Source organism: Hoplias malabaricus, chromosome 5 (genome assembly GCF_029633855.1).
Source record: "Hoplias malabaricus isolate fHopMal1 chromosome 5, fHopMal1.hap1, whole genome shotgun sequence".
NCBI lineage: Eukaryota > Metazoa > Chordata > Actinopteri > Characiformes > Erythrinidae > Hoplias > Hoplias malabaricus.
In genome coordinates this window covers 45,369,136-45,396,494 of record NC_089804.1, presented here as the reverse complement: position 1 = coordinate 45,396,494, position 27,359 = coordinate 45,369,136, and the positions used below count along the sequence as shown (strand labels likewise).

General features: G+C 41.3%; 1 protein-coding gene across 3 annotated transcripts in view; it reads right to left on the bottom strand.

Annotated features, from left to right (window-relative positions):
* The window catches only part of nol4lb (nucleolar protein 4-like b), a 106,467-nt gene extending 80,044 nt beyond the window's left edge, over positions 1–26,423 (bottom strand). For 2 of the 3 annotated variants that reach the window (XM_066670572.1, XM_066670573.1), the window contains exons 1-4: positions 21,872–22,522; positions 7,781–7,936; positions 4,001–4,112; positions 1,066–1,175 (exon numbers count right to left, since the gene is read on the bottom strand). In XM_066670572.1, the coding sequence (XP_066526669.1) occupies positions 1,066–1,175; positions 4,001–4,112; positions 7,781–7,936; positions 21,872–22,201 (708 nt within the window). In that variant the 5' untranslated portion in view covers positions 22,202–22,522. Of the gene's footprint in view, positions 1–1,065; positions 1,176–4,000; positions 4,113–7,780; positions 7,937–21,871; positions 22,523–26,398 lie in introns of those variants that run through there. The other variant, XM_066670574.1, reaches the window with a different exon arrangement.
* Between the last annotated feature and the right edge of the window lie 936 nt (positions 26,424–27,359).

Below are 27,359 nucleotides of genomic sequence, written 5' to 3'. Positions count from 1 at the left end.
ACTCAGAAACCACAGACAATTATTTCCCCATATCCAGAGAAGAACAGATGAGCTGTTATATATATAAAATGTATAATAGACCCCAATGGGCAGGTGCTGAATTTAAATCAGACTGATTTAGAGTGTAAAAAGTTGACACTTCTGAGTGGGAGAAATTTGGAAACTGCACGTATCTGTGTGTGCATCAGCATGTATGTGTATTTCAAAGTGTGTGTAGGAATAGTGTTGTGTAGCTGTCAGTTTGGTTTGGCGTTCCGCCGTAAATTGGCACGCCACTGGTTTCCTCACACCTTAGCTAATTAGCCGGCTGCTCACAGAGCTGGTTAATTAGAAAAGAGCTAACCCTGATTCTCTCTTAGGTTATCAAACCACACATAAATACTTAACCACCCACACATATCTGATTGACAGGTTTTGCAGATTTCTTGCCATTGTACACTAATGGAGGGTGCTTGAAGAAATTTCAGTAGCAGAAAGAGCTAAACATAAATGCAGTTCAGAAAAGTAAGGAGCAATTAGCAATTAAAACAACTCTGCTTAGCAGCGTCAAAGAGCATGGTCATTTATTCTTGCCCTCTTCCATAAAAAGACAACCTTGTCTGCAGCATCAACATATCACCAAGACTGTACCACTGAGTGCCTTGTTAGGTTTTGTTTTATTTATTTAATTTTTTTTGATAGTGTGTGTGTGTCGGGAGGAGGGGTGTTCATGCATTTATTATTTAATTTATTTATTCACCCACCTTCTGTTACCACTTCATCCTGATCAGGGTCACGGTGGGTCCAGAGCCTACCTGGTAAATTGTGCCCAAAGCAGTAACACACCTGGGACAGGGCACATGTCCTTCATAGTGCATCATACACTCAATTTAATACAGTCAATTGACCTACCAACATGTGTTCTTAGACTGTGGGAGAAAACAGGTGCACCCAAAGAAAACCCAAACAGACACAGGGAAAACACACCAACCACAGCATACTACAGAGTGCAACATTCATTGATTCATTCATTCATTCAAAGTCAGGACAAATCTTAACATGCAGCAGTGCTGGGACGTTCTCTACCTGTTCGTTGTTGTTCATACACTGCAGTTTCATCTGTTTAAGGTAGGTGGTGGTCAGAGGCATGTTGTAGTCAATGACCTCAGGGACAAGAGAGGTTGGCTGGTCGTTCTCTGGAAAACAAATGCAGGCGTGCTCAACACAATCCAGTGGCATATCAATTAATAAAAGTCAAAATAACGTCAAAATATTTGTCTTTGTCTATATCGTGAAAAATACAATTTGCAGCAGGTCAGAGTGTAAACACTGGTGCTGCTATAACCCAGTACATTGTCCTCTGCCAAGAGAACGGATGCGTCTACTGTAGCGTTTGTGGTTGTCCTTTCCGTCACCACTAGAGGACAGTAAATGAAGCACTTTAAGCTGCGAGCGTGCCCAATTAGACCATGATGCACACGGCTCCATCTCTTTGTCCCATTAACAATGCTTCATTTCCAATGCCCTAATTATAATAGCATATGCAAATAGAACATGCATGCATTCACATAATTTCAGAATCCTTCACTCTTAATGGGGGAACTGTATTTCTTTCCCCCACAAATGTTTCCCAAACAATCCCATGGTGCCCCGTGCACTAAATGAAGAAAAATGGAAAAAAACAGATTTTAAGGCAGAAGATGATCATGATGATAATAATGAAGATGAATTTGCTGTTGGATGTGTGTGTGTGTGTTTTAGGGGGTCCTGTATATTGGTCATGTTTGTCCATGTTCATTCAGTCAGTCCACACAAAGCCACAGTTAGTTATTGCCTAGGTTAATGCACTGAGAAAAGGTGAGATTTGTAGCATAAATAAATTGTAGCACAAGTCTAAAAAAGGATCAATTCTTTTATTTTAAATATTCTTATATGTATCATGACCATGTGCCTGTTATTAATTGGTTGAATGCATCGAATGCAACCAAACTGTAAACACTAGTGGTTTTCCTACTCATTTGCTTTCTTTAAAGTCTTGAATAAATGGAGTCTTGAAACGAACCATTACCTGCTCGTCATCTCGCAGATGCATACACACACTCTTAGAGGCTTCATCAGTAATCGATGAGCACTCATATGTTTGTTTACTGAGTGGTATTGACCAGTCTCCTCATATTGCCATCATCTATAGATTTTTTTTTTTTACCATGAACAGAAGGTTTCTAAGGAAAAGCTGAAAACCAGCAGTACTTGATACCTATTCTGCAGTGTTATCTTCATCATTTTAATGATGTAAACATAGTGGTAATAGCAACATTTCACCCCATCTTTACAAAAAATTAAACCCCTTTATCAGTGTTTGTGAGGGGTTATAAAAAGAGTAGGTGAAACTGCCAGCTTCCAAGTCAATTAAAAAAATCCTGTTCGCGCGGTAATTAATCACTTTTAATAATTTAGCGCTGAACTTTTGCGTGGGTAGCTGGAGCTAAAAAGAGGGAGAAAAAGGGAGGTGGGTCAAGGAGGGGGTTTATGGACCCCCATGGGGTAGTAAGCCAATTAGCTGCTCTCTTCATGAGCGACACCCAACGTTGTCCCAGCGCTGCAACACAATGCTGTGACAGATCAGGCCTGGGAGGTGTTCTCTCTCTCTCCCTTTCTCTGTGTGTGTGTGTTTATCTCACAGCAAGGAGGGGGTCTAGCAGCAGTTATTCGTGATGGTAATTGGTTCCTATCCACACTGTTGGTTTTGGCATTTTACATCCTAAATGTACAGAACAGCCAAGTCATTAAGGCTCAGCAAAAGACTTTGGACCTCATTGTCTTTCATTAGCCCAGACAACACCGCTCTACCCATCTCTCCTCCCCCACTGGACTCCTCTTTCCATTCCCCGTCCCAAGTATTCCCTTCTCCCCATGTTTGCTCTGCATTTCTGCCCCTATCCATTGAAATGTTCCTGGGAATGATGCCTCCCCCCTTTTTCGTGTTTTTTTTTTTTTTGGTAAAATTGCTGTAATTGGGCTAATTGCGATGCGTAGGGAGGGAGACAGGACACTCCAGTGATCAGAGCTTAATGAATGTCTGTGTGCTGTGTGTTGGAGGTGGTCTAGTAGTTGGGGATTCGTTAAATTCAGTCTGATAGGGTGTGGACAGAGAGGATTAGCCAGGGTGGATGGGGAGGGCAGGACTGTTCCAATAAAGACCTGGAGTAGAAAGTCTCTTGGTTCTCTGGGACTGTGAATCTCTTTAGTGGCAATCAATTATCTCTGCAAAGCCTATACCTACTTGGCACAGTAACAGAAGAGGATATAGAATATTTTAAACTGCTTTATAAAGTCACTACCTGACTTTTTACTTCATAACCAGAGTGTTCTGTGCTTTATGGCAACCCCTTAATATCTGTGGTGTATTATTCAGAGCCTATGTGGGCTACTAGGAGACTGGCTAGTTATTATTATTAATTTAGACCCACTGGCCAGTCCTGGCCATATAATAGGGTTAATTAGTGTGAGATCCTCGTTAGACTCATGAGGTGCATATATTTTGCTTTGATAAAAAAAAAAAATTAAACTGGTATAAAAACACTTCAGGGAATGTCCATAAAGAAAAATGTTCCCTAAAAGTAATATAAAAACAAAAGGTAAATTTTTGGATTTTTTTTCCTTTTTGGAAATATTTGGACACAAAAATATTCTTCACACATTTATTTAAAAAGAAATGATTCTATAAGAAAGAAAATATGGTTCTTCTATGGCAACAATTAAAGAACCAATTTTATTTATTTATTTGTTCATTTTTTCTTTCACTTGGTTTGAAATGTTCAAGAATGGCCTCCATGAGTCAGTGCCAGGTAATTCCAGCTTCATGTGTCATAGACTGGTTCTTACAGAAATCATTAATATCCGCTGTAAAAGCTATGAAGTTTAGAAATGTTTAAATATTTAAATGTTAAATGGCACTGCTAATTTTTTAAAGGCAAATGAGAAGCTGTGATGTAGGATGGTCTTATGGGAGTTGCCATACCTTTGCATTCGGCTCCACTCGGACTGATGTGCATTCTCTTCTGACACTCTCCACAGCTCATCAGGAATCGGGTCACTGCCTCTCTGGGCAAAAACGCATACGTCTCCGCTATCTGAGATAATCAGAGAGAAAGATAGAGAGTGAGTGAAAGACAGATTATGCCTATTATTTCATCTTTCTGTAATCGGTTGCTAAGTTTTAAAATTATTTTTCCGCCGGATATTTTTCTTCTATTCTCAACACTTCCATTATATGACCACATGTGGACACCTTTTCATCCAACATTTCTTCCTAAAACATTAAGGCTATTAATGTGTGGTGTTTTTCCCTCTTTGATGCAGTAAAAGCCCTTATTTGATGTATTTGATGGCATTCAGCCAGGTATTTTGGGTGATGTTGAGTTAACACCACTGCAGTTCACACCTGATGGAGCATGCCATGTCATATCAAGCTTTTCTGTGTGAAGCTGAACACAGCTGAATAACTGATTGAATGAGGTTTGGATAAACATTAGCATTCACCTAGCTATGTTTTATACTCCTGCTGAAGAAAACATCCACCAAAACACAATGCTTTTTGACCCAAAGTGCACTTTTTTGCACACTTGTTGGATGCTGAATGTGTTACCCATCTGATTCAGCTACATTAAACACACATACTAATATAACTATGGACCACATCCTCTGCATCCACACAACATGATCCAGCCTTTCATCCTTTCAGCTGATGGAAGGTTTGGTTACTTACTGCAGCTTGTGAAAGCCTGTTGTCACAGGGTTTCATTTTCCTTGGATCAGCTCAGGCTTGAAAAATAGTTACAAGCGTTGCTAGATGAATATGGGTTGTCTGATAATTAGGGAAATTAGTGCCAGGGCCACACTAGCACAGATAACTGTGAAGTGTCTAAAATGGTGTTCTCGAATTTTCACTACTGTTCAAATTTATTTCTTACATTTAATATAATTTCATATAATTCTGAGATATTTATACAGTGATATTTTAATATCATGAAATGAACCTCATCTACATCCTAACCAGTCAAATTAGGATATTTAAACTGGAATCCACAAAAAATTATCATGTATTACCCGCTGTATTTGTTTTCACTTTTTAAAAAAACACATTTAATATGACCAAACTTTTGAATATGACTGTTAATGTATAAGCGTATCTCATTGTTGCATATCTTTGACACCCCTACTGGTCGCCTGGAGCTGGACAAGGGGGCCACGAGTGGGCACTTTGTCATGTCTCCCTCGGCCTTGTGCTGTTGTGACTTGCTGTCAGTGCCCTGCGTCTTCTGCCTGTGTATGTCCTTCCCATTGTCCAATGAGCCCAACATGCTGAGCACATGGCCAGTGGTAAAGCTGTAGCTACTATATGAATGTGAGGCATCCATGGTGTGTGTAGTCTAGGGGTGTGTGCGTGTGTATGTATTTTTAAGAAAGAAAGGTGTGACAGTGAAATGTCAGTTGCAGCTCTAGGTCCCTGTCAATCAGACCTAAACACCAGCAGGATATCTGGATTTGTGTGAGCGCGCGCACACACACACACACACACACACACACACACACAGAACAAAGGTAGTTTATCAGTAGAGGGAGAGCATCCAATCTAAATTTAAATTTCATTAATTCAGAGGGAAGGCAAATGAAGTGCTAATCAGCTTCTTAAATCAGAGAGCAGCGGTGACAGAGACAGAGCTGGAGGGGCCAGGCTCTTATTAAAATGTGGAGCAACTGCTATCCCCCCTCTATGTCCTAGTCTGAACTCAAACTGTCCATGTGCATGCAGTTTGGAAGTATTTTAATATTTGTATATTCTGTTGAATATTATCTGAAATGTTGGGCTATTCTCTGAGGATCTCCATAAAGTACTTTTGACACGGGGAAAAGGGTTTATTTTTTATTAATTTATAAACAACATGGAGCACTGTTAAAGGATTTTACTGGTTTGCTTATAAGTTCTTTACAAACGGCAGTGAGTAGTAGGGCAGGGGTGACATTTAATGACTTCATTAAAATTAACAATGATGGTTGATTTGTATAAGTGCTCAGAGAGTAATCAATGATTTTAATTGTTAACAGAGAAGTGCCAAACTTCACCACTGTGCCCATATTTTCACCCAGTGCGGTCTGAATTATATTTCTACAGCAATACATTTTCCACCTTCTCATTTATTCCTGCAAATAAATGCAACCAAGAACATGCTACTGAGCTTGAATCTAATTTGAGCTGCACTTAGAATTAAGATGATACTTTCTCCCTAAACTGCTGGAGCCGTTTCAAGCAGTGCCACTTTGTTTTAATTTCCAATCAATCCGTGGTGCACAAATCCATCTTTCATTTTAAGACAAAAATATAAAACAGTTCAGTTTTACTATAATACATAATACTACTTTATTTAAAAGACAAAGTCCCATGAGTTTATAAATAAATAAAAGCCTTCCACAGTTTCTTGTATTCCTTCCACTATCAACTGCTGTTGTTAGTTTCTGCATTCACTGGGCCATTATTTATAATCTATCCTTTGGCCCTCTTAGATACCTTTTCTTCTTGAATATTCTCCCCTCCTCCCAACCAACCCGCAGCTGGCCAGCCAAGCCAAACGAGAGAGAGAGAGAGAGAGAGAGAGAGAGAGAGAGAAAAAAAACATACACCCCCACACTGAATATCAACACTCTCCCCTGAGGCTCAGTCATACAAACATGGGGCAACTATGGCACCATTGCAGGAGGTGAATGAGTGTGTGTTTTTCAAAAAAGCCTGAATTTATCATTTAAATAAATAAATAAATAAATGAACCCACATACTTCACCCCTGTGTATTATTCTGTTTGAACCAACTATTTTAAAAATCCCTGCTGGAACCCTGCTTCCCCGTCCAGAGCCAGTACAACACAAATCTGTAGAGGAGAAGAATGGAGCTGGGTGGGTCCTGATGTCTAGGGAGACGCTCCACTCAGGACAGCTTCTGGAACGCTGCCACAGTCAAACAGCCGGAAAGCAAAAACAGAACAAACAAACCCAGCTGTGTGTATGTATGCATGTGTGTAAAAGATGGAAACACACAGCACATCAATTATACATAAGAGAAAAATGAAACAAAACAGTTTATTTATACACCTGTTACAACGCCTGTGATGCCAACCGCAAAGGTGCTAAAGATGTTTGTTGAGGCTCCATCCATGGTTTACCTGTACTCCTCTCGTCATCCAATAGAGGGCAACATCACAAGATGAACTGAAGGGCTTGGATTAAAGGGAAAACTTTTTTTTCTTCCACAAATATGCATTAGACTCACCTGTGCCTCTGTATATGTGTGTGCGTGTGTGTGTGTGTGTGGCCTACAGGTAAGAAACTGCACCCAAATGAGTCATACCCCACACGAGATACAGCATTTATTCAAAAACAGTCTCACCACAAAAATACTCTTACACACAACTGATATCAAAGAGATGGAGAGTTTGGAAAATATACATGACAAAAATTAACTCAACAAGTGAGAGGGAGAAGAGATTTAATAAGTCAATTAGAACAAGTAGCTGCGGGGGTCTTGAGATGTGTCATAACTAATCATGAAGTAAAAAGTGAGAATGAAATATGAGAGAGAGAGAGAGAGAGATACACAGAGAGAGAGAGAGAGAGAGAGATACACAGAGAGAGAGAGAGAGAGAGAGATACAGAGAGAGAGAGAGAGAGAGAGAGAGAGAGAGAGAAGCAGGATTGGCAAATAAACAGCCATCAGCAGTGCGAGAGAGAGGTGCCAGTGTTCACTCACCGCTTTGTAGGTTTTCTTCTGGCCTGCATGTTTAGGGGCTTTGGCCGGGTCAGAACTGATCTCTACGTGCATGGCGTAAATGATGTCGTAGAAATCCTCCACTACAGCCACTCTCTTCAGTGAGGAACCCTCCTGACCTGCAGCTCCATCCATGCACTGTTTGAGAGAGAGCAAATATTTATACAACTGTCTATAAAGCCAAGAGCCATACATGCACTGTGAGATGTGGGGTTGTGATGCTACACACACACACATATATATATACATACATACATACACACACCCTAGCCTTCACACACCACGGATGATTCTGTTTCACATTTATGTAGGTTGCTCAAATGCAGTTACAAATTCTGTTAGATTTGTGAGTATTGTTTTTGACCCTTTTTTGACTCCATACACATGAACATACAACAAAACACAAACTTTTTACACAGTATTTAACCTTACCGTTTACTTATTGGAATATTAAACATTCTCAAAGAGCTATTCACATGTCCTTAAAACACAACAAAATACACCACCATGTGCACAACCACGATAAACACAATTCTACACACAAATACATCAACTATGTTACAGTATGCCTCCTTAAAAACATACCTTCACATAATATATTTTATATATTTAAACTGCCCACTTTTTATATGTAGTCAGGACAACGAACAAGACATAATACTTTGGAAGTTATCTAGTAAGGCACGGGTAAAATTTTAATGCATTAATTACGCATTTCCCACTTTTAAAATTCAGAATGTATATGGAAGACTAAGAAGAATGGTTCTGTATTTATTGAGATGTTAAACACACAATAAAGAGAATGATTCATGTATTCGATGCACTACATCTATAAATGTGAGAAATGATGTTAGTACAATCAAACAAAAAATGTAGACTAACTTTGTTGAGACATTAAAGTTAAAAAAAAACATTTGGGATATGACGGCAATATCACATTTCTACTTCCACAAAATGCACCACACAAGTACTCAAATTCAAACGTACGCACATTTTCACACAGCCAAATTACATACAAATAGGGCTCTCCCTGAAACTTGTTCTCAGCAAAAAATTAGTTTCTAATTAAATGAATATATAACAAATCAAAACTAAACTGCAATACTATAATAACGTAAAAAGAATGGGCTCCTCTCACCAGTTTGTCGTGCACATCACACTACACAACCTCCCTCCCAAAAAAAAAAAAAAAAAGGACTAGCATTTTAACTTTAATTGTTGTGATTACATTTTAACAGACACCACTAATAAATACAATATTAATAATATCTATAAATTAAATAAATCAACTGATTTGTGTCACAGTCGCACAGCTCCAGGGACCGGGAGGTTCTGGGTTCAAGTCTGAGGTGACTGTCTGTGAGTAGTAGTTTCCTCCGGGTGCTCCGGTTTCCTCCCATGGTCCAAAAACACACACATTGGTATATGGACTGTAGGTAGATTAGCGATTAGTGAGTGTGTGTTGCCTTGTGAAGGACTGGCGCCCCTCCAGGGTGTGTTCCTGCCTTGCGTTCTGTGATTCCGGGTAGGCTCCGGACCCACCACGACCCTGACCTGGATAAGTGGTTTCAGACAATGAATTCATTAATTAATGATTCCTTTGTTTATTTTACATTTAAATATCCATTATTAAATGCTTCAGTCTCAAGAAGAGAGAGACAACGCGATTGTGATTCATTTCAACAATTGTAACAAATTGTCCAACTAATTAGTTACATCTTTTTAATCGATCAACAGCACTGTTTTATATATATTCTATTAGTTATATGTAATACTTCAATATGACATAATTATAAAGGGATATTCTGCCACGCTGAATGAGCAGGCCACACTGAGGGAGCCTTCCTTTCTCACACGGTGTATTTCTGTGCTCTGTGTTTGTGTGTCAGGGAGAGAGTCATGGTTTTGGTTTGTTTTAAGTTTATTACAAGTAGGGTTAACCTGAACAATCCCTTGTCATATGCATTTTACAGTGCTTTGTTTATAAATCATGAGGTGATCCAGCATGTGCTCATGGGGTGTGAAGGATCAGGAACAGATCAATGTGAATAGTTACCCACCACTCCAGGACCCTGAAACTGTCTGAGAGCAAGCTGCCCCTACCCCGCAATTAAGCAGCTGTACTCCACTGTAGATGAACTCAGTAAAGATACAACCACTAATTGTAGTCAACTAATCTGTTGATATTTAGAATTTGTCAGTTACTCTGTACCCTATCATGGGAAAGGGACCAGGGCAGGACACATCACAGGACCAGAGTTGTGGAACATTCTCAGCACAGTAATGATGCCAACATTTCAGCTTATGTATGACCGCTGAAGTATTTAAATCATTTTATTTCATTACAGGTATAAAAAATAGTATATAATAATACTAAAAAGAAACAAATGCTTTTTGCTCTCACAATAAAAGTCCACCCTGGTTACCATGGTAACCACGATCAGCATAGTACGCAGGTGTGCTGGGCAGAGGGTCATCTGACACCAGGAACCTCATGTTTACCCTGTTGCAGTGGCCAGATTCTCCATCATGTGGCCATTCTGTATTCAGACACTCTTACTGTTCTCCATATAAACTGCTTCAAACTCCAAATAAATATGGAATTTTTAATGTAAACCTTTCCCCATCCTCCATTTCGAAACTCTACCCCCTCACCTCCCCCCACCCCGAGTCTCATGACCCTCTCTGCCACATCCAGCTTCCTTATGTTGGTTGATGACGGTTGCCATGGTAGCCAGGGACATGGTGTATGGGCTAAGCTTAATTCAAGGCCTGGTAATCTTGACAACTATGAAGATGATGATCAAACGTGGAAAGCACTGGTTCTATAGAGTTTAGGCTAATGAATAATACTGGTCCAAATTTAACAGAACTGGGTTTAAGCAATGTACTATAAGTTAAGAACATAAGATATTAATGCAATCTGAAAGTCTGAGAGTAATAACTGCAACAGACCCTAGGGAGTCCCTAGCGGAAGTAGTTCTGTTGGCACCAACCTCATAGCAATGTAATCACACACACTGAAAACTAGTGTTGTCACGATACCAAAATTATGACTTTCGATATATCTCGATACCGATACTGAAACAATAATTGCAAACCATTGCAAAAACCTTAAACGTCAGGAAAAGTAATGTACTTTCTCTACAAGCTGAGGGTGGTGGGGAAAATCACTGGTATCTGTTTGTTAAGTGTGACGCCACACGTGACGTTTCACCACTAGTGGGTCCAATCACACTTTCTGCACCGTTCATAAGACATGTTTACTGTTTGAATAAAGCTGAATGCCTCAATCATGTGACCTCAGTTCAGGAGTGCTGCTCCATCACTGGAACGAGCCAGGTCAAGGGAGCTGTGTCTCTCTCCGGGAGCTCAGAAACCGCGGAGAGAGAGCTGTCTCTCCCGCTCACGGTCAATCCTGGTGTTCTAACAAGTCATGCTACAGGTGATTCTCTTACTAGCTAAGGTAAGGTAAGGTAAGGTACTAGCTAGTACTAGCTAAGGTTTATACAGAAAGTCACTGGTGCTGCAGGCGCACACTGCCCCCATGTGGCACTTGTTGGAAATACTGCTCTTATTTTAAAAACACTCCATCTTAAAAAGGACCAGTACTAATTCAACGGGGTATTGTACTGTTTCTAATAACAAAGTATTGAGATATTTTTCTAGCATCAGTATACCGTGCAACACTACAGCAGACTGGAATTGCCATGTTGTTATTCGTATTGAATGCCACACTGTTTACATAATTGTAGTATCTTTGCTGCTATAACATCATAATAAAATTAACACAATTACTTTACATTTACTTTACTAGGTTTACATGAGTCTGGCAATAATGTGATTTCTGCTTTGCAACAACCAATAATGTCACAGAAAGACATGACAAACTTCCTGCTGTAAAAACGTATCTATTTTACCTGCAAATACGAACACACTAATTTCTATACAAATGAATTCCATGCTACAACTGTAGGGGGAGCCCAGGAGCATAGTTCATAAAACTGATGCAAATAATGTGCATTTCATGTTTTACAGCACATATCCATCACTCTGTCCCTTCACAAATTACATCACTGAACCCTCCTTATTAAACGAATCCAGCTGGAAATGTGTTAATGATTATTTTGTGCAAAGACACAAAAAAATACACTTTATTCCCCTCCACTCTGTTACCTCCAGGAGATGGGGCACGTGTGCCAGACTAGGCCAGTGATTGTGTGTGTGTGTTACAGACTCATTCTGATGTAGCAGGATACTGCCCTGCCCCCACCCCCTGTCCTCCTGACGGTTGCGGGGCACATCAGCGGCCCGGGACGTTAGCGTTGTGACAGCAGCAGGCCCTCCACACACGCCGATGTGGGACATGAGGAAGAGGGGGCAGTGCAGGACCTCCAGGCTCAGTAGACCGGACACACACACACACACACACACACACACGGGCTGCACCTCAAGGCAGAGCCAATCGGACAGAAGCACACGCACACACACTAACATCCTACTAAACCCCTCCCCCAAAATGCCAACATGGGGTCAAAGTCACTTCACCCTGAGAGGGCAAAGCCAGGCTGTCCTGCCATGTGCCACACACACACACACACACACTGTGGCACAGAATCATGGCAGCATGAGAATGGCACTCTGGCAAGGTTATGGCACTTGGGTGTGTGTACACATGAATAAAATATGTAGGACGATGCCACCTTTCTAAGACATTTCTCTTGTATGCAAACACACGCACACACACACACACACAACCTACAGGTAACTCAGACAGAAAGGAAAAAATGTGAAGGACAGACAGGATAAGAAAAAGAGATGCTGGGTGAACAGAATAGCTCAGTCTGCCTGACAGGCTGTTTTCAGAATAAACACTGTCAGTTGGACTCCTTGTGCACCTTTAACCATCTTCATGTATCCTCTAAGCCACTCAGCTAGCTTACATGTCTTTTTCACTCTCTCCCTCTCCTTATACCCTATACTCTTTTTGGATCCCTACTCCTCTCTCTTCTCCCTCCAGCTCTGCGCTCTGCCCTCCACCTCCAGGCCTCTGCTCTCTCCAATGGCACAGAATAATTGCAGCCTTCCCTCTCCTCCCATACTCTCACTCTCTCTCTTTCTCTCTCTCTCTCTCCCCCTCTCAGCTTCCACTCCCCCGTCCCGGACCAAACAGCCCTGTTGCTAGGAGACAGGCCGGGTTGGTGCAGCAGCACCCCCACCTCTCCGGCTCTTTGAAAGAAGGGATGGAGGGATGAGAAGTACAGTGGAGGAAAGAAGCCCTTCAGACATATGAGACCAGCCACAAGGAAAAAGCCTGACCCACACACACACGCTTTCAAACACGAAGGCATGTGCCGACACGCACATAAAACCTTCATACATGTTCAGATTTCTGTTAAAGAGGGTAGACAGGTGCTGGTAAGTTAATAAACACTACAGAGAAACAGAGGCACTGGCAGGTTGTAGCACAGGCCACGGCGGGTTTTCCTTTTGTTTGCAAACCATGCTCGGTTTACCTTTCCTCACACTAAGGGCTTTTTCTATTTGACATATTTACTTAGAGGAGTCAGGATACAGAGTGAGTCAGTGGGAGGTGAGTACCAAACACTGCCAACAAGACTATCAGTGAGATGGGATAAAGAATGTGTGTCTCTGTGTGTGTGTGTGTGTGTGTGTGTGTGTAACATAGAAAAGGAAAACACAAGCTGAATGAATGAGCCAAAAGACATGATCCAAAATGCTGGGAATTAAATCTTAAATTAAAGCCGTCATAAAACACATTAAAGAGAAAGTTACTAGATGTATGAGATTTGCTTAAACAGGTGACAATGTGCGCAGTTGATCAGAACTTAAAGTCAAACACAGCCTGACAAACTGCTCACCTGTCTCAGCTCACAGGGATAGCATTAATGTTATGGTGGATGCATTTGCGAGTGTGTGCGGAGAGAGAGTCTGGATGCTTTAACACAATGATGTTAGCCAACCACTCAAACTCAAGGACAAGAAAAGTGTCAGACACTTTCTCACCTTTATAGCACCTCCCAACTTATTCACAACACACACACACACACACAGAACTGGGAGTTACTGCAGTATACGGTGGGCAGATAAGGCACACTGTGAGCCCTGAGCCAATTAAAGCACTGTTAATTTTTTTTTTCTGCAAAGGAGCAGCCATGGCACAGACCTTCCTCACCATGGCAACCACAGGAATGCAGGGAAGACACACCAGCGTCCGCTCTGAAGGCAGCCTGTCCTACAAGGCCGAACAGACCACCATGTAATATATTCTAACACTATATGCGATTTCATTGTTAACATCCTGCGCCAAACCTAGATCTCAGTTAGCATTCGGTTTTTGGCTAATAATTTGTAGCAATATACTAACGACACATTAGCCTTTTAAACCATTTTAAAAATGGCCCAATTTTAAGCGTCCGCTGACAATTTCTTATAGTTTTTCTTTGTTGGCACCAGAGGGAGAATTTATAAAGAACACTTAATATGAAAATTGTAGGGAGCATATTTCATTATTAACATACATTTGACTTATACAGTTTAACTCCAATAGCCCAAGTCACACCAACTGATAAAACGATCCATCCGTCCGCTCCGATGGGGAAAAATGGAGAGCGATCCTACCTACAACTAGACAAACGAGGTCTACGCGGCTCACAGTGAAAACACATTAAATAAACTGTACCAAGTGGACCTTGGGGTTGGCCATTCTTCAGTGTCAGCTGGGTGCATAAAAGCCCTACATAATATACTATGAAAGTACTCCAATTAGGTGCAGGAAGTTGGGCAACAAACAAAGAAAAGCATGTACCATATGAGTGTGAATGTATGCATGTGCATCGGTTTTATTTATTACATTATTTCTCTTCTTAATGAGCTCTTAGTTAATCTTTACAGAGTTTCACAGCACTAATGTACCTCACGAAAGACTAATAAAGCTCTGGTGCCAGGTAAAGGGACAACACACGGCTACTTCCTTTCTCTCTTCATCACTGACTAATGAAACTAATCTATTTTGGCCTGTCACCAAGACTGTGGGTGAGTCCACTAGACATCTAGGACAGCAGTCTTAAAGCACCACAATTCAATATGGCATTAGCAATCCGGACCTGTGCAGTAACCAGTTCAGCTAGCATGCATTTAGACTTGCAAACCAATTTGCAGTAAAAAGACAAAAAAAAATACCTGAGATACAAAGTGTTAAAGCAGGTACCTTAAATGTAAAACCGTATATCCTTTATTCATTTTCAAAGTGATTAGACTCCCCCTAAATATCAAACATTTTCCACTGTAATGGATCTAGGCCATGCTCTATTCTTTCTAAACCCATAACTGATCTGTAGACCACCACTCAAATGATACCTGCTTTGTGGTGTTCCTGACCATTGGAGAACACGTTAAAATAAGTAACATAATAAATAAAATAAGACTAAGCAACAGACAAATATCGAGACGACTTTTTGAAATGGGTGAGTTTTAACAGTGTTAAAACTCTGGGGGTGTTTCTCTCAGTGAATGGTATTGGCGGATGTCTCCTTGTCCTGTGACTGTTCACCACATAGACTTGGCCTTCCTACTAGGTAAAGCCTTCTACACAAAAACAAACATGGAGGACGCGTACTCTGGTCATGAGGTTTTCGTTTTGAAATGGGGAAAATGGGAGATGACTCAATGTCCAAAATTATTTTCAGAGAATGGGTCAAAGCTGTCTTGCAGCATCTCTGTACAAACTAAGCAAACTAAGTAAACTAAGCAAAGCTACTGAACAGGAGTTGACTCCCAAACGAATCAATTCTTTGGTCATCTGGAAGTAGGGATTGACTCATTGAGTCGTCTCAGTTTTCGCCTTGCTGCAAACAACATTCCCACATGTATATCACATAGTACTATTATCTGAACCCACTATAAAGAGTGGATTATATGATCCTATTCCGACTCGGTTTATCTGTGGCTCTGGTGCTGTCCAGCTTTTTGAACCGTGGCTTCTCCTAGTAGGATATACAAATGTGGGCAGTCACAGAACCAGGAGACATCAGCCAATAGCATCCACAATGGTCAAAACACACCCATTTCCAATCCTCTCGAGTGCAGAAAGGACCTGAGGGAAAAATGCTTACTGTGCGAGGGAAACGTTTAAATTGAGAGGGTATAAAACCATTCGAGAATGACAAAAGACGGTCTGAGAATGAGATTGTGATCAGTGTGCTCATAAAGAGGATATTTACATACAAAAAAATGTTAAAAAAAAGTACAGGCTGATTTTTTCTCACCCTCTACTTGTGTCACTGATGTGACTCCACATCTGTGCTGTTTTATTTATGCCATACAGTAAAGCATATTAAGTCCATCGCAGCAGAGTAACACACTCCTGCTCCAATTATCATAGTTTCCACACTAGTTTCCCTTGTCTCTCACTGCCTCCCTTGTCTTATTGCTCTCTCTCCAACCCTGAAACCCAGGAGTCCCAGTAACACAATTACTGCCAGACCTTCTACAGCTCCTCAAACAGCAGAGGGGCGCCAAAGACTGTGTGTCTGTGTGAGCGAGCATGTGTGGTGTGGGTGTGTGTGTGTGTGTACACAAGTCTGAGATAGCTGAAGGATTTCAGTGGAGTTTAGTCTGAATGAGGGGAGGTGGGTTATGGGCACAGTTTTACGTAGCACTTCTACTATTCTACTTTTTCTTTTACTACTACAGTTATAGAATTAGGAAAGTTCTATGTTAAGGTTTATCCATCTCTAGCAGGTCAGGTATACAGCTGATACCAAATGTCTGGGGTGAGTGTGCAGAGGGGCATACAGCTGTCAGAAAAAGCAATTTTTTTTCTCCATCTTTTATAAACACTCGCTTTAAATTATATGAACATTTACTAACAAACTGACCAAAGAATGATTCAATATTGTTTGGGATTAAAGCTTTACATATTTAGATACATTTTAACTCAATCTCTCCATTTAAAGGTAATATTAATATTTCAATATGTATATCAAAATACTAAGCTAAAATCTAAGCACAGATATTGGCTAAACCTAAACCTAACTTTGACTTCAACCCGAAACTTTTACCTAAGCTAGACACAGCACTGCCCCCTCCAGGGTGTGTTCCCGCCTTGCGCCCATTGATTCCGTGTACACTCCGGACCCACCGTGACCCTGAATTGGATAAGCTGTTACAGACAATGAATGAATGAATAAACACAGCCCTAAAATCAGATGTTTTACATTTCCAAACATCTATGTTGTCTTAAGTATTATATACTACAGTCTCTCAGATTTGATATGAACCTGAGAACAGAACTGTGTTTTGTAGTGCTGTACCACTCATGAATTAACACTGCTGTTTCTAATTCTTTAAAAAACTAAACTGGGTAATGGCTAGAATAAAAACAGGCTATTGATCGCCTTTATCATCATTGTCTGTTCATTTTTTTAATCATATATTGGCACAAACTGGTCAAACTATAAATGATAAAATTGGCTGATTCTCCTTTGACTGTTCAGAGTTAATAGTAGTTGATTCTGATCTTGAATGCTTCTGATAATGCATGCTGAATTAACAGGATTTATTGGAGTCTAAAGGGGGGTCTTTTTGAGGTTACTGAGATACATGGGCTGATAAGGTGGGACGTCCCAATTATACTCTCCCTTAGGCAAGACTTTCTCCTCTAGCCAGAGACAGAGCTTAGTCACATAGTACACACACACACACACACACACACACACACACACACACACACACACACACACACACACACACACACACACACACACACACACACACACAGCAGCCCAGGCAAATCAGAACAGTTAACAACACAATGAAATTGAAAGAGCACATACAGAAAAGAAAAAGTCCCCAGAAAGTGTTTCTTCTTGAATGTCATCTTCAGGCACTACACATAAATATATTTTTTGCTGAAACTTTTGCAAATAGCTTTCCCAAACATGGGAAAAATCCCGAAGCACACACACAATCACCCTCTTTTCCCTATTTCAAAGCAAGCAAGATCTGTTTGTCTAACATACAAATGTTTAATTGTAGAAGATGCTGCATGTAAAACAGAAGAGCTCTTATGTGACGGCTTCCTGCTGCTTCTCTGCTCTCCAAGCCTCTAATCCCTCCCTCTCTCTTTCGTTACCCACTTTTAGCTTTGAACATACAGAATATTAATGTGTTCAACTACGATACTGCAACAGTTGCCCGGCGCACTTTATGAGCGAGGGGGCTGGGGAATGTTGAGTGTAACAGAGAATGAGGGCAAGAGAGGGGAGAAAAAAAAAGACAACAGAAAGAAAGACATGGGAGAGTGGAGGACAGTGAGAGAGCGACAGACAGAGGAAAGAAAGGTACGTTATGGTTCTATTATTAGTGTCCACAGAGACACGGGTGTCAACTGCATGTGATGGCTGTGTGACTGTTTCCTCTCGTCCCCCCCTCAACCAGCCCTCACTAGCTTTCAAAATTCCCCTCCCTCCCTCTCACACTCTTTCACTCTGTGTCCCTCTTCAAAAACCCTCTGTCTCTACTCATCTCTTTCTGACTCTTCACCTTATTCTACCTCGCTGAATTTATGCCTTGAGTGGCAGTCCCTAAAAAAACCCCTCTACATTCCCAGCATTGCACATTCTTCCTACTGTGCACATACACACTCACACAGAGTTGATCTTTAATGGTTTTCATTTACAGCTTTGCTATTCAATTACAAAAGAACTTGTGGTATGTGCAAATTAACCTCTGATCAATCATTTTTTTATTAATCAAGCTGTTAATTCATTAAAAAATCATAACTTTCAATCTCTCCAGTGTTATATTATTGTTCTTGGCAACGACTATTTCTGCAGAGAGGATTTGATGGCATATATCCATTGGAATTTCAGTGAGGTCCGGTAGCAATGGTGGGTGATCACAAAAGCCCATATAAATCACGCCAAAGGTTCTACACACTGTTCCACAAGGCTCTCTTTCCATTCCATTTCTAAAAAGATTATAGACACTGCGATCACAATTAATCAAATCTTGAATCATGGAGCAACATAACAATTGAACGGAACCTTGAGGCATCCTCAACATTAAACTGAACCACATTTAAAAACTACACTTTCATTGCTATGAATGACCATTAGCTCCTTTTTTTCTTTGTTCTTTGGGTTCGTTTTGTTTTAAATATCAAAACACAAGTCGTGTACAAAAGCATACAGCAGTGCTATATGTGTGTGCAAACATGTTTCTAAATAAGCTAGGGCCCTAGTAATTCACACTCTGCCTTGACACAGTCAAGCCCCACCCTACACACACACACACACACACTACACTCAGAGAGGTAGAGAGAGAGAGAGAGAGAGAGAGGTAGAGAGGGAGAGGTAGAGAGAGAGAGAGACACTCTCCTGTGCAGTCATCATCTCTTATGTTCTACGGGTAAAGGTCACTAAAGGTCAGACCGATGAGGTCTCACACCCACCTGTGCACACGGCTCAAATTTCATACACAGCGCTGCACTCGTGGGCAGCAGAGCACTGGAAACAGCTGATCTGAAACAGAAACTTTTACCTCGGTAAAGCATGCTCCAATCAAACTCACTGTCTTTCTATTAAACCAAACTATGCCCCACATGCACGCACAGGTCAAGAGGAACACCAGAGCGTACACCATGACGACACAGTCAGTTAGCTCACACTGATCATTATCTCATTGCTTTACTCATGAGCGGTAAACACACAGACACACATACGGTCAACTCAGGAGCCGGCAGCCTGCCATAAACTAGCACTATTTTAATAGTAGAACTAAGGAGTTGAGCTATTCGTACACTCCTAAATATGACTTAAACGCTATAGAAAAAAGTTGTCGAATTTCTTTTTTTAAGACATTCCAAGAGCCCTCAAAGGTTACTATGCTTGTGTTTGGTCAGTCCATTTGCTCTGATGCTTTTTTTTGTTCCTTCAGTTCAATAGCGCAGATCTCATTTCGCCAAGAAGCATATCTTTCAGAACACAAACAAGCAGACGACTTCTCCACTAGACGAAGTGGACGTAGACTGTTGCTAAGGTCACCTATCATTGCAGGTGATGGTGTTTAAATAAAAAACAAGCAGTGAATCTACCCTATATACAGTCTAGCACAACCAAAAATGACCCTGAGCTGTCCATCAAAGAGGGACTTTCACCTGCTGCTTGTGTGCGGCTGTAATAGCAGTAACAGGCCTGTCCCTTTATCTCCTCCCATTCAGCTCACTCAGAGGGCCTAATTGAAGTCAATTGGGGAGTGGAGAAAGGGGGATGAAGAGGGACAAAGGGGAAGAATTGTGGAGAGTGCGCGTATAACAAAGAGACAACGCAGAATGGTAGAGTGATCGAGAGAGGGAAAGTGAAAAAGGTGGGGGGTGAAAGAGAGAGAGAGAGAGAGAAAGAAAATCTGGGGCAGCCACTTCATTATCAGTAGATCAGAAGTGCAGAAAAAGAAAATCCATCTTAGTTTCCTTTCTGTAATAAAGTAGCAGAAGAATGAATATCTGTTTGCAATGTTCAGCTCCGGGGTTATTTGTTCTGTATTTATTATTTATTTATTTATTTATTTTCTTGTCTATTCCAGTAGTTTGCCCTACTGCCGTGCACATGCACACAAAAAGGCATACAGTCAATGACTCGTCCATAATGCCTCTCCCACAAAGTCCCACTGCGCAAGAGGTGAGTCAAATACGTGCCCAGCAGGTGCATCTGGGCTCTGGACAACATGTCCCCATCGGCTACATCCTCCCATTCAACATGTAATGTTTGTGCACAATTCAAAGTCAAACTTTTACAAGAAATGCTCCACATTAAGGTCACTGATGGACTAAAATTCAAAGCTAGTTGTGAGTCACTATAGATTCCTGTAGTAACTCAGCTCTATGTGAAATTAAGGAACCCGCTGAAAGAAATGGCACAAATGCCTTGAGTAAATGTGCTTTAAGAGGATAAAACAATCACAAATGGCTGGCTGCCCCGGAAACTTTTTTTTTTTTTTTGCAAAAAGACACATCTCAGCTAATCCTGAGAGACCTCAGCATCATATCAGATGATTTTAAACAGGGGTTCCCATTTGTTCTACACTTGACACAGATCAGGAGGAGCTCCAGGTTCAGCGTTAGTGTTCAGTGAGTTGTATCAAATGTTCCAAAATTTAAGAAGAAAATAATAATAATAATATACATTAAAACAATGTGGGGTCACCAGGACTGGGACTAGGAAGCCCTGATCTTAACACCAAGACGCTTATGGGAGAAAATGGGACCAGATCCACTTCAGTCAAATCATTAAATGAAGCTGTGCACTCTGTCTGTTAGACAGCATCTCCTTCCACAGAGGAAACGTGTCCCACTTACACTTCTCAGAGGTTTCTCGACCACTGGGCTGCAAACCACAAGTGGACTACAGTCACCCTCTTTAGTGAGCTGCCAAAAGCATTTGGTCATAAAAGAGGTTGACTTAAGACAAAACTGTTTTCAAACTGCTAAACAAGGGGCATGTTCTTTATTTGTACATTAATTTAAAAAAGCACTTTCCTGGGGGACTTCATGGGTCTGGGACTCTGAGGAAAAGGCTAAAGATAACGGTTTTCTCACCGAGATAACCTTTCAAACCGCACTGATACTGAATTATCAGCTTCTGTTCGGTAAATGACAGGCACACGCACGCGCGCGCGCACACACATTCTACGCGCGCTCCCTCAGCGGGACGGCGCCGTTCTTCATTAGGCCACGTCTGCGCTGACACCCGGTGGGAACGGGGAAGAGCGAGCGAACAACGACCCGGAGGAGGGTTCGAAACGTAGAGAAAGTGGCAGGGGCTGAGAGCGAAAGAGAGACTTGATAGACTGGTTCAATAAACTTACCGTTCCTGTCTAAATGGGGGGGTGTGCGCGTTTGTCCTAATGCACGTGCACGCGCGAGATAGACGACCGGCTCCAAATTTATTTGCATGAACAAACACGGCGGCTCACAGAATGAGAGTAAAATGAAACTAAGACAATACGAAAGCGCCAGGGCAGAGAGACAGGGGGCGGTTGGTCGTTACTCACCGCGGCTTTGATCGGCACGTATAGGACGGGTCTGTCTCCGTTCCTCTCGCGTTGCCCATCACTGCTGCCCACCTGGAAGCCTTTGGATTTGACCCAGAACTTGAACTTGGCGTTGATGTGGTTGTGGTTGCTGTCCGCGAATGCGTCCGGCTCCTCGCCCTGGAGCAGCGTCTGGAGGATACGGTTGTATTTGCGGCGGGTCACTGTCTTCGTCTTGCCCGAGTCTCCATACGTCCGGAGACACCAGTCCTGAAATTCACCGAACATTTCTCCGTCACACACAGAGGGGCTCCTCTTCGCCAAATCCGCGTTGTGTTTTTTGCTCGACATCTGCCCCTTTATCTTCCTCTTGGAGAAATCCCGCCACCCCTCTCTCTCTCAGCTTTCAGAAACGAGCTTCTCTTCTTCTTTTCGTCCAAATATGTCCCGTTTTTTCCCCTCCTCTGTGAAAGGCACAGTGCTTCTCCTTCTCTGAGCGTCTGAAGCGTCGTATCCCGTCTCTGAAAACAACGAGTCTACAGGAGGAGGAGGAAGAGGAGGGGGAGTGAGTGCCCGGCCATTTCTACTGTCTCCTCACACCTGTTTGCAGAGTCGTGTTCTCCTCACTCCACACAGAGCGGTTAAGCACACCAGCCTCGCCCCCTCCCCATACAGTGCTCCGATACAAAAAAAAAACAAAAAACAGGGCGCTGGAGCCTCGCTCCCCTCCCGCTCTCCCACAGGTGTGCGCGTGCTTTAGCTCCACGAGCTAACGTTCATCCAAACGAGCTTCTCTCCCCTCACAACAAAACATACACTCGCTCGCGGGCGAGGGGAAAACGCGTCAGGTAGAACAAAATATGGTGCGGCTCTGTCAGAGTGAGAAACCAGGGGAAGTGGCCTTTGTTCGGGTTCCTTACATCGGACGAGGCGGAAAGAGGGGTTCTGGAGGTGAACAGTGAACGGGCCCTCCCTCTCTTTCTCTCTACCTCCCCCCAACCCCCGTTCTCTCTTTCTACTCGAAGCTGCTCTTCCCACCTGTTAGCTTCAGCGCGCGCCTCGAGCTGCTCTGTCCGAGTAGAGAATGTCGACAGAGCCCGGGGAGACGACGGGACGGAGCTGAATAGGTTGTAGCAGCCAAATGTATTCATGATTTTATGATAAATAAGTCATTCTGGTATTCATTTCTCACAGATTGTTTACATTTTCCGTGTAGATTTCATGTATGAATGATACAGGAAGTGCTACACAGAGAGAGAGACAACTTGGCTGCTTCTAAAACACAAATACCACACAACACGCCTTAACCACACAGTACTAATGAATGTATCTCAAACCCACAGTTTATATTGTGGCGTCAATGTCAAAGAAGGCAAGGACAATATAATGTGTATGAGCAGAACAATCTTTATTCAGCATGCAATTCAGCAACAGTCTTTACAAAAGAAAAAAAATCCCGTCCATAAAAGCCCCCAGCCCACCACTAGCTACCATAGAACAAGACATACCGTGCACAGTGGACAGACTCATTAAAACCACAGCCACAAACATAACAACTGATGAAACACAAACCAAAATTTACCTACAAATACACACCACAGAATAACCAACAACAAGAAAATCATCCCCCGATTCAGCCAGGGTGTGGAACATTCTGGATGCCACCTCCTTAATGATCAGCCGTCCAAGCAACCACCAAGTCCAGACAGTCCCACGGACATCCCAGGGCACCTTAAATATGACACCAACAACTCCATCACTCCAGGTTGGCTCCAGTTCAGACAGAAGTGTGATGTCAATATTAAAAAAATACTTAAGTAAAATCCTACTGAAGAGCAAATTCACCAATACGTTTCAGAAGAGCCTTGAACCACAGGGGTCAGGGACAGGTAACACATCATATGTGGACAGTGGACTGACATACAATATAAACAACTGCCAAATAAACATAAACTATAACCTACAACTAGAGACCACACAATAAACTATGTCTCACTGAGCTCCTCACCATACAGGTGCTGGTCATAAAATAAGAATATCATGAAAAAAGTTGATTTATTTCCAAAAAATGAAACGTGTATATTATACTCATTCATTACACAGAGACTGATATATTTCAAGTGTTTATTTCTTTTCATTTGATGATTATAACTGACAACTAAAGAAAATTCAGCATCTCAAAAAATTAGAATATTACTTAAGACCAATACAAAAAAAAGGATTTTTAGAAATGCTGGCCAACTGAAAAGTATGAACATGAAAAGTATGAGCACGTACAGCACTCAATACTTAGTTGGGGCTCCTATTGCCTGAACTACTGCAGCAATGCGGCATGGCATGGAGTTGATCAGTCTGTGACACTGCTCAGGTGTTATCAAAGCCCAGAGCTCTGATGGTGGCCTTCAGCTCTTCTGCATCGTTGGGTCTTATTGCATCTTCCTCTTCACAATACCCCATAGATGTTCTATGCAGTTAAGGTCAGGTGAGTTTGCTGGCCAATTAAGAACAGGGATACCATGGTCCTTAAATCAGATACTGGTAACTTTGGCACTGTGTGCAGGTGCCAAGTCCTGCTGAAACATGAAATCTGCATCTCCATAAAGTTGGTTAGCAGCAGGAAGCATGAAGTGCTCTAAAACTTCCTGGTAGACGGTAGACTGCATTGACCTTGGACCTCAGAAAACAGACCAACATCAGCAGATGACATGGCACCCCAAACCATCACTAACTGTGAAAAATTTTACACTGGACCTCAAGGAACGTTGTTTCTGTGCCTCTCCTCTCTTCCTCCAGACTCTGGGACCTTGATTTCCAAAAGAAATGCAAAATTTACTTTCATCAGAGAACATTGGACCACTCAGCTCCTTTTTGTCTTTAGCCCAGGCAAGACGCTTCTGACGCTGTCTCTTGTTCAACAGTGGCTTAACACAAGGAATGTGACAACTAAAACCCATGTCTTGTATACATCTGTGCGTGGTGGTTCTTGACTCCATCTGCAGTCCAGTCTTTGTGCATCTCCCCCACATTTTTGAATGGGTTTTGTTTCACAATCCTCTCCAGGGTGCAGTTATCCCTATTGCTTGTAATCTTTTTTTTCTACCACATCTTTTCCTTCCCTTTGCCTCTCTATTAATGAGATTGGACACACAGCTCTGTGAACAGCCAGCCTCTTTAGCAATGATCTTTTGTACCTTGCCCTGCTTGTGTAAGGTGTCAGTGGTCATCTTTTGGACAACCGTCAAGTCAGCAGTCTTCCCCATGATTGTGGAGCCTACAGAACTAGACTGAGAGACCAGCTGTTTTGAGTTAATTCACTGATTAGAGTGTGGCACCAGGTGTCTTCAATATTGAACATTTTCACAATATTCTAATTTTCTGAGAGACTGAATTTGGGGTTTACATTAGTTGTCAGTTATAATCATCAAATGAAAAGAAATAAACACTTGAGATATATCAGTCTGTGTGTAGTGAATGAGTATCATATACAAGTTTCACTTTTTGAATGCAATTGCTGAAATAAATCAACTTCTTTATGATATTCTAATTTTATGACCAGCACCTGTATGTAGATCCCGCAATATAACCTCCACAGAAAAGCACAAAATGAGATGGGATGTTCTGAAGCAACAGCACACATATACAAGGACACCAAGTCCACATGAAAACATCCCCAGCACTGGGTGGTTCACAAATCCATTTATAGGTAAATACCATCTAATCTACACAATGAACAATAAATAAAGGCTTTTTCAGAATAGTAGTAACTAGCTGTGAACATTTGACCATAGTGTATTTCAAATCTGGTTTTGGACACACAAAATATTTTAACGCAGCTTAGAATGACTGATTTAATAGCCACTGACCACATTGAAATACAATATTTTTATTATGTCTTATTGCAAATGGGTGTATAGGTTATCAAGCAAAATGTAAAAAAATATAAAATAAATAAAAGTAATTTAATTGCAATCAGCTAATATTAACTATATTAATATTACTGTTAAATTTATAGCTTTAATAGTGAGCGTTAAAGAAATTAAGAAATTAATTTGCCTATTAATTTCTGTTTAGCTGACGCTTGATGGAAACAGTATTTTCCACAGAATACATTTCAGGCAAATTAGGCCCAGTTTTAAAGGAGGTGTGAAGAGTTGAAAGGAGCTGGTGGTATTAAATGGGCTGCCAAAAGTCTTTAAAAATAATTTAAATTAATTAATAATTGACTTGAGAATAAACAAACTTACTTATTACACAGCTACATAACAGTGGAGAACGAGGGCATGTTTTTTTAATTAATTCCCAAACAAATGAGGATGAGAAGACAGATGTGGGTAGGTGGTCACTGGGTATGAAGCAGAAGTGTGTGTGTGCGCGCACATGCTTTTTTTGGGAAGCCCCTCACATCAGCTGCATGTTTTCCACACATTTGTCAGTTAAACTGTCTTGTTTTTCTTCCAGACTGCCGTATGAATGCATGCTCCTTTCAAAATGAGCAGATGCAGTTACAGCAATTTTTTTTTTTGACAAGGCACAAACATACACTCTTACCTTAAAATAGAAATGTGCATCATGTTCCTAGAAACCTCTTTAACTGCTGCTCCATATGTTGACCCAGCTAATCAAGACCCTTAGACGCTTCAGCAAATTGTAGGCAGGTGAGTTAGATTAGTTTGGAGTTAGAAGTGTTGTGCTCAGAAAGCAGGTTTTGTGATTTCCTGAATTAGCTGACCAGCAAACAAGAATAAAACACGATTTATTTTACTTACTGATCAGTTATAATCAGAAATCTAAGAAGTTTAGCTTGGCACTTGTTTAGCCGAGCCTTGAGCTTATATTTGAACACTCACGAGTCAGCGTGTACGTACTGAATGTAACAATTCAAGGACCTAAATATAATGACATTTCTACCAGAGCAGAAATATTTCAAAACACAAGTGCTCTTCAGCACATCAAAGGTGCTTGGTGCAGTGTTGCTGTCTCAAAGCACCATGCAGAGAAACAATGGTGTGGATGTGAGGACTACTCCGTGAAGGCCTTGACGGTGCCAAGTGAATAGAGGAAGCCTGGATATTCTGTGTGAAAATAGATGTCTGTGCTTCTGCATGTACTGTGTGCCTGGGTCATATGCCACACACACACACACACACACACACACACACACACACACACACACACACACACACATACTTACCAGGCAAACACCAAGTAACAGCAGTATTATTTTTTTTAAATAAATAAACAAATAATTAAAAAAAAACTAACAGTTATAAAGTTCTGTACATTGCTGTAAAAAAAATTTGCTTCAAGTATCATACGTAAGACCATATATTAAAGTAACTTGTATTTACAAATTCATTAGAATGGCATCTCTTCATAAACCTACAGCAGATATTTGTAGAGGCTTTTAAACATTCCAGTTGGTAAATATAAAACTGTTTATTCATCTTCCGTACGTTTGTGTACAAGAGGAAAATGGTTTTACCTTTTTATTACATATCTCATTACTTTT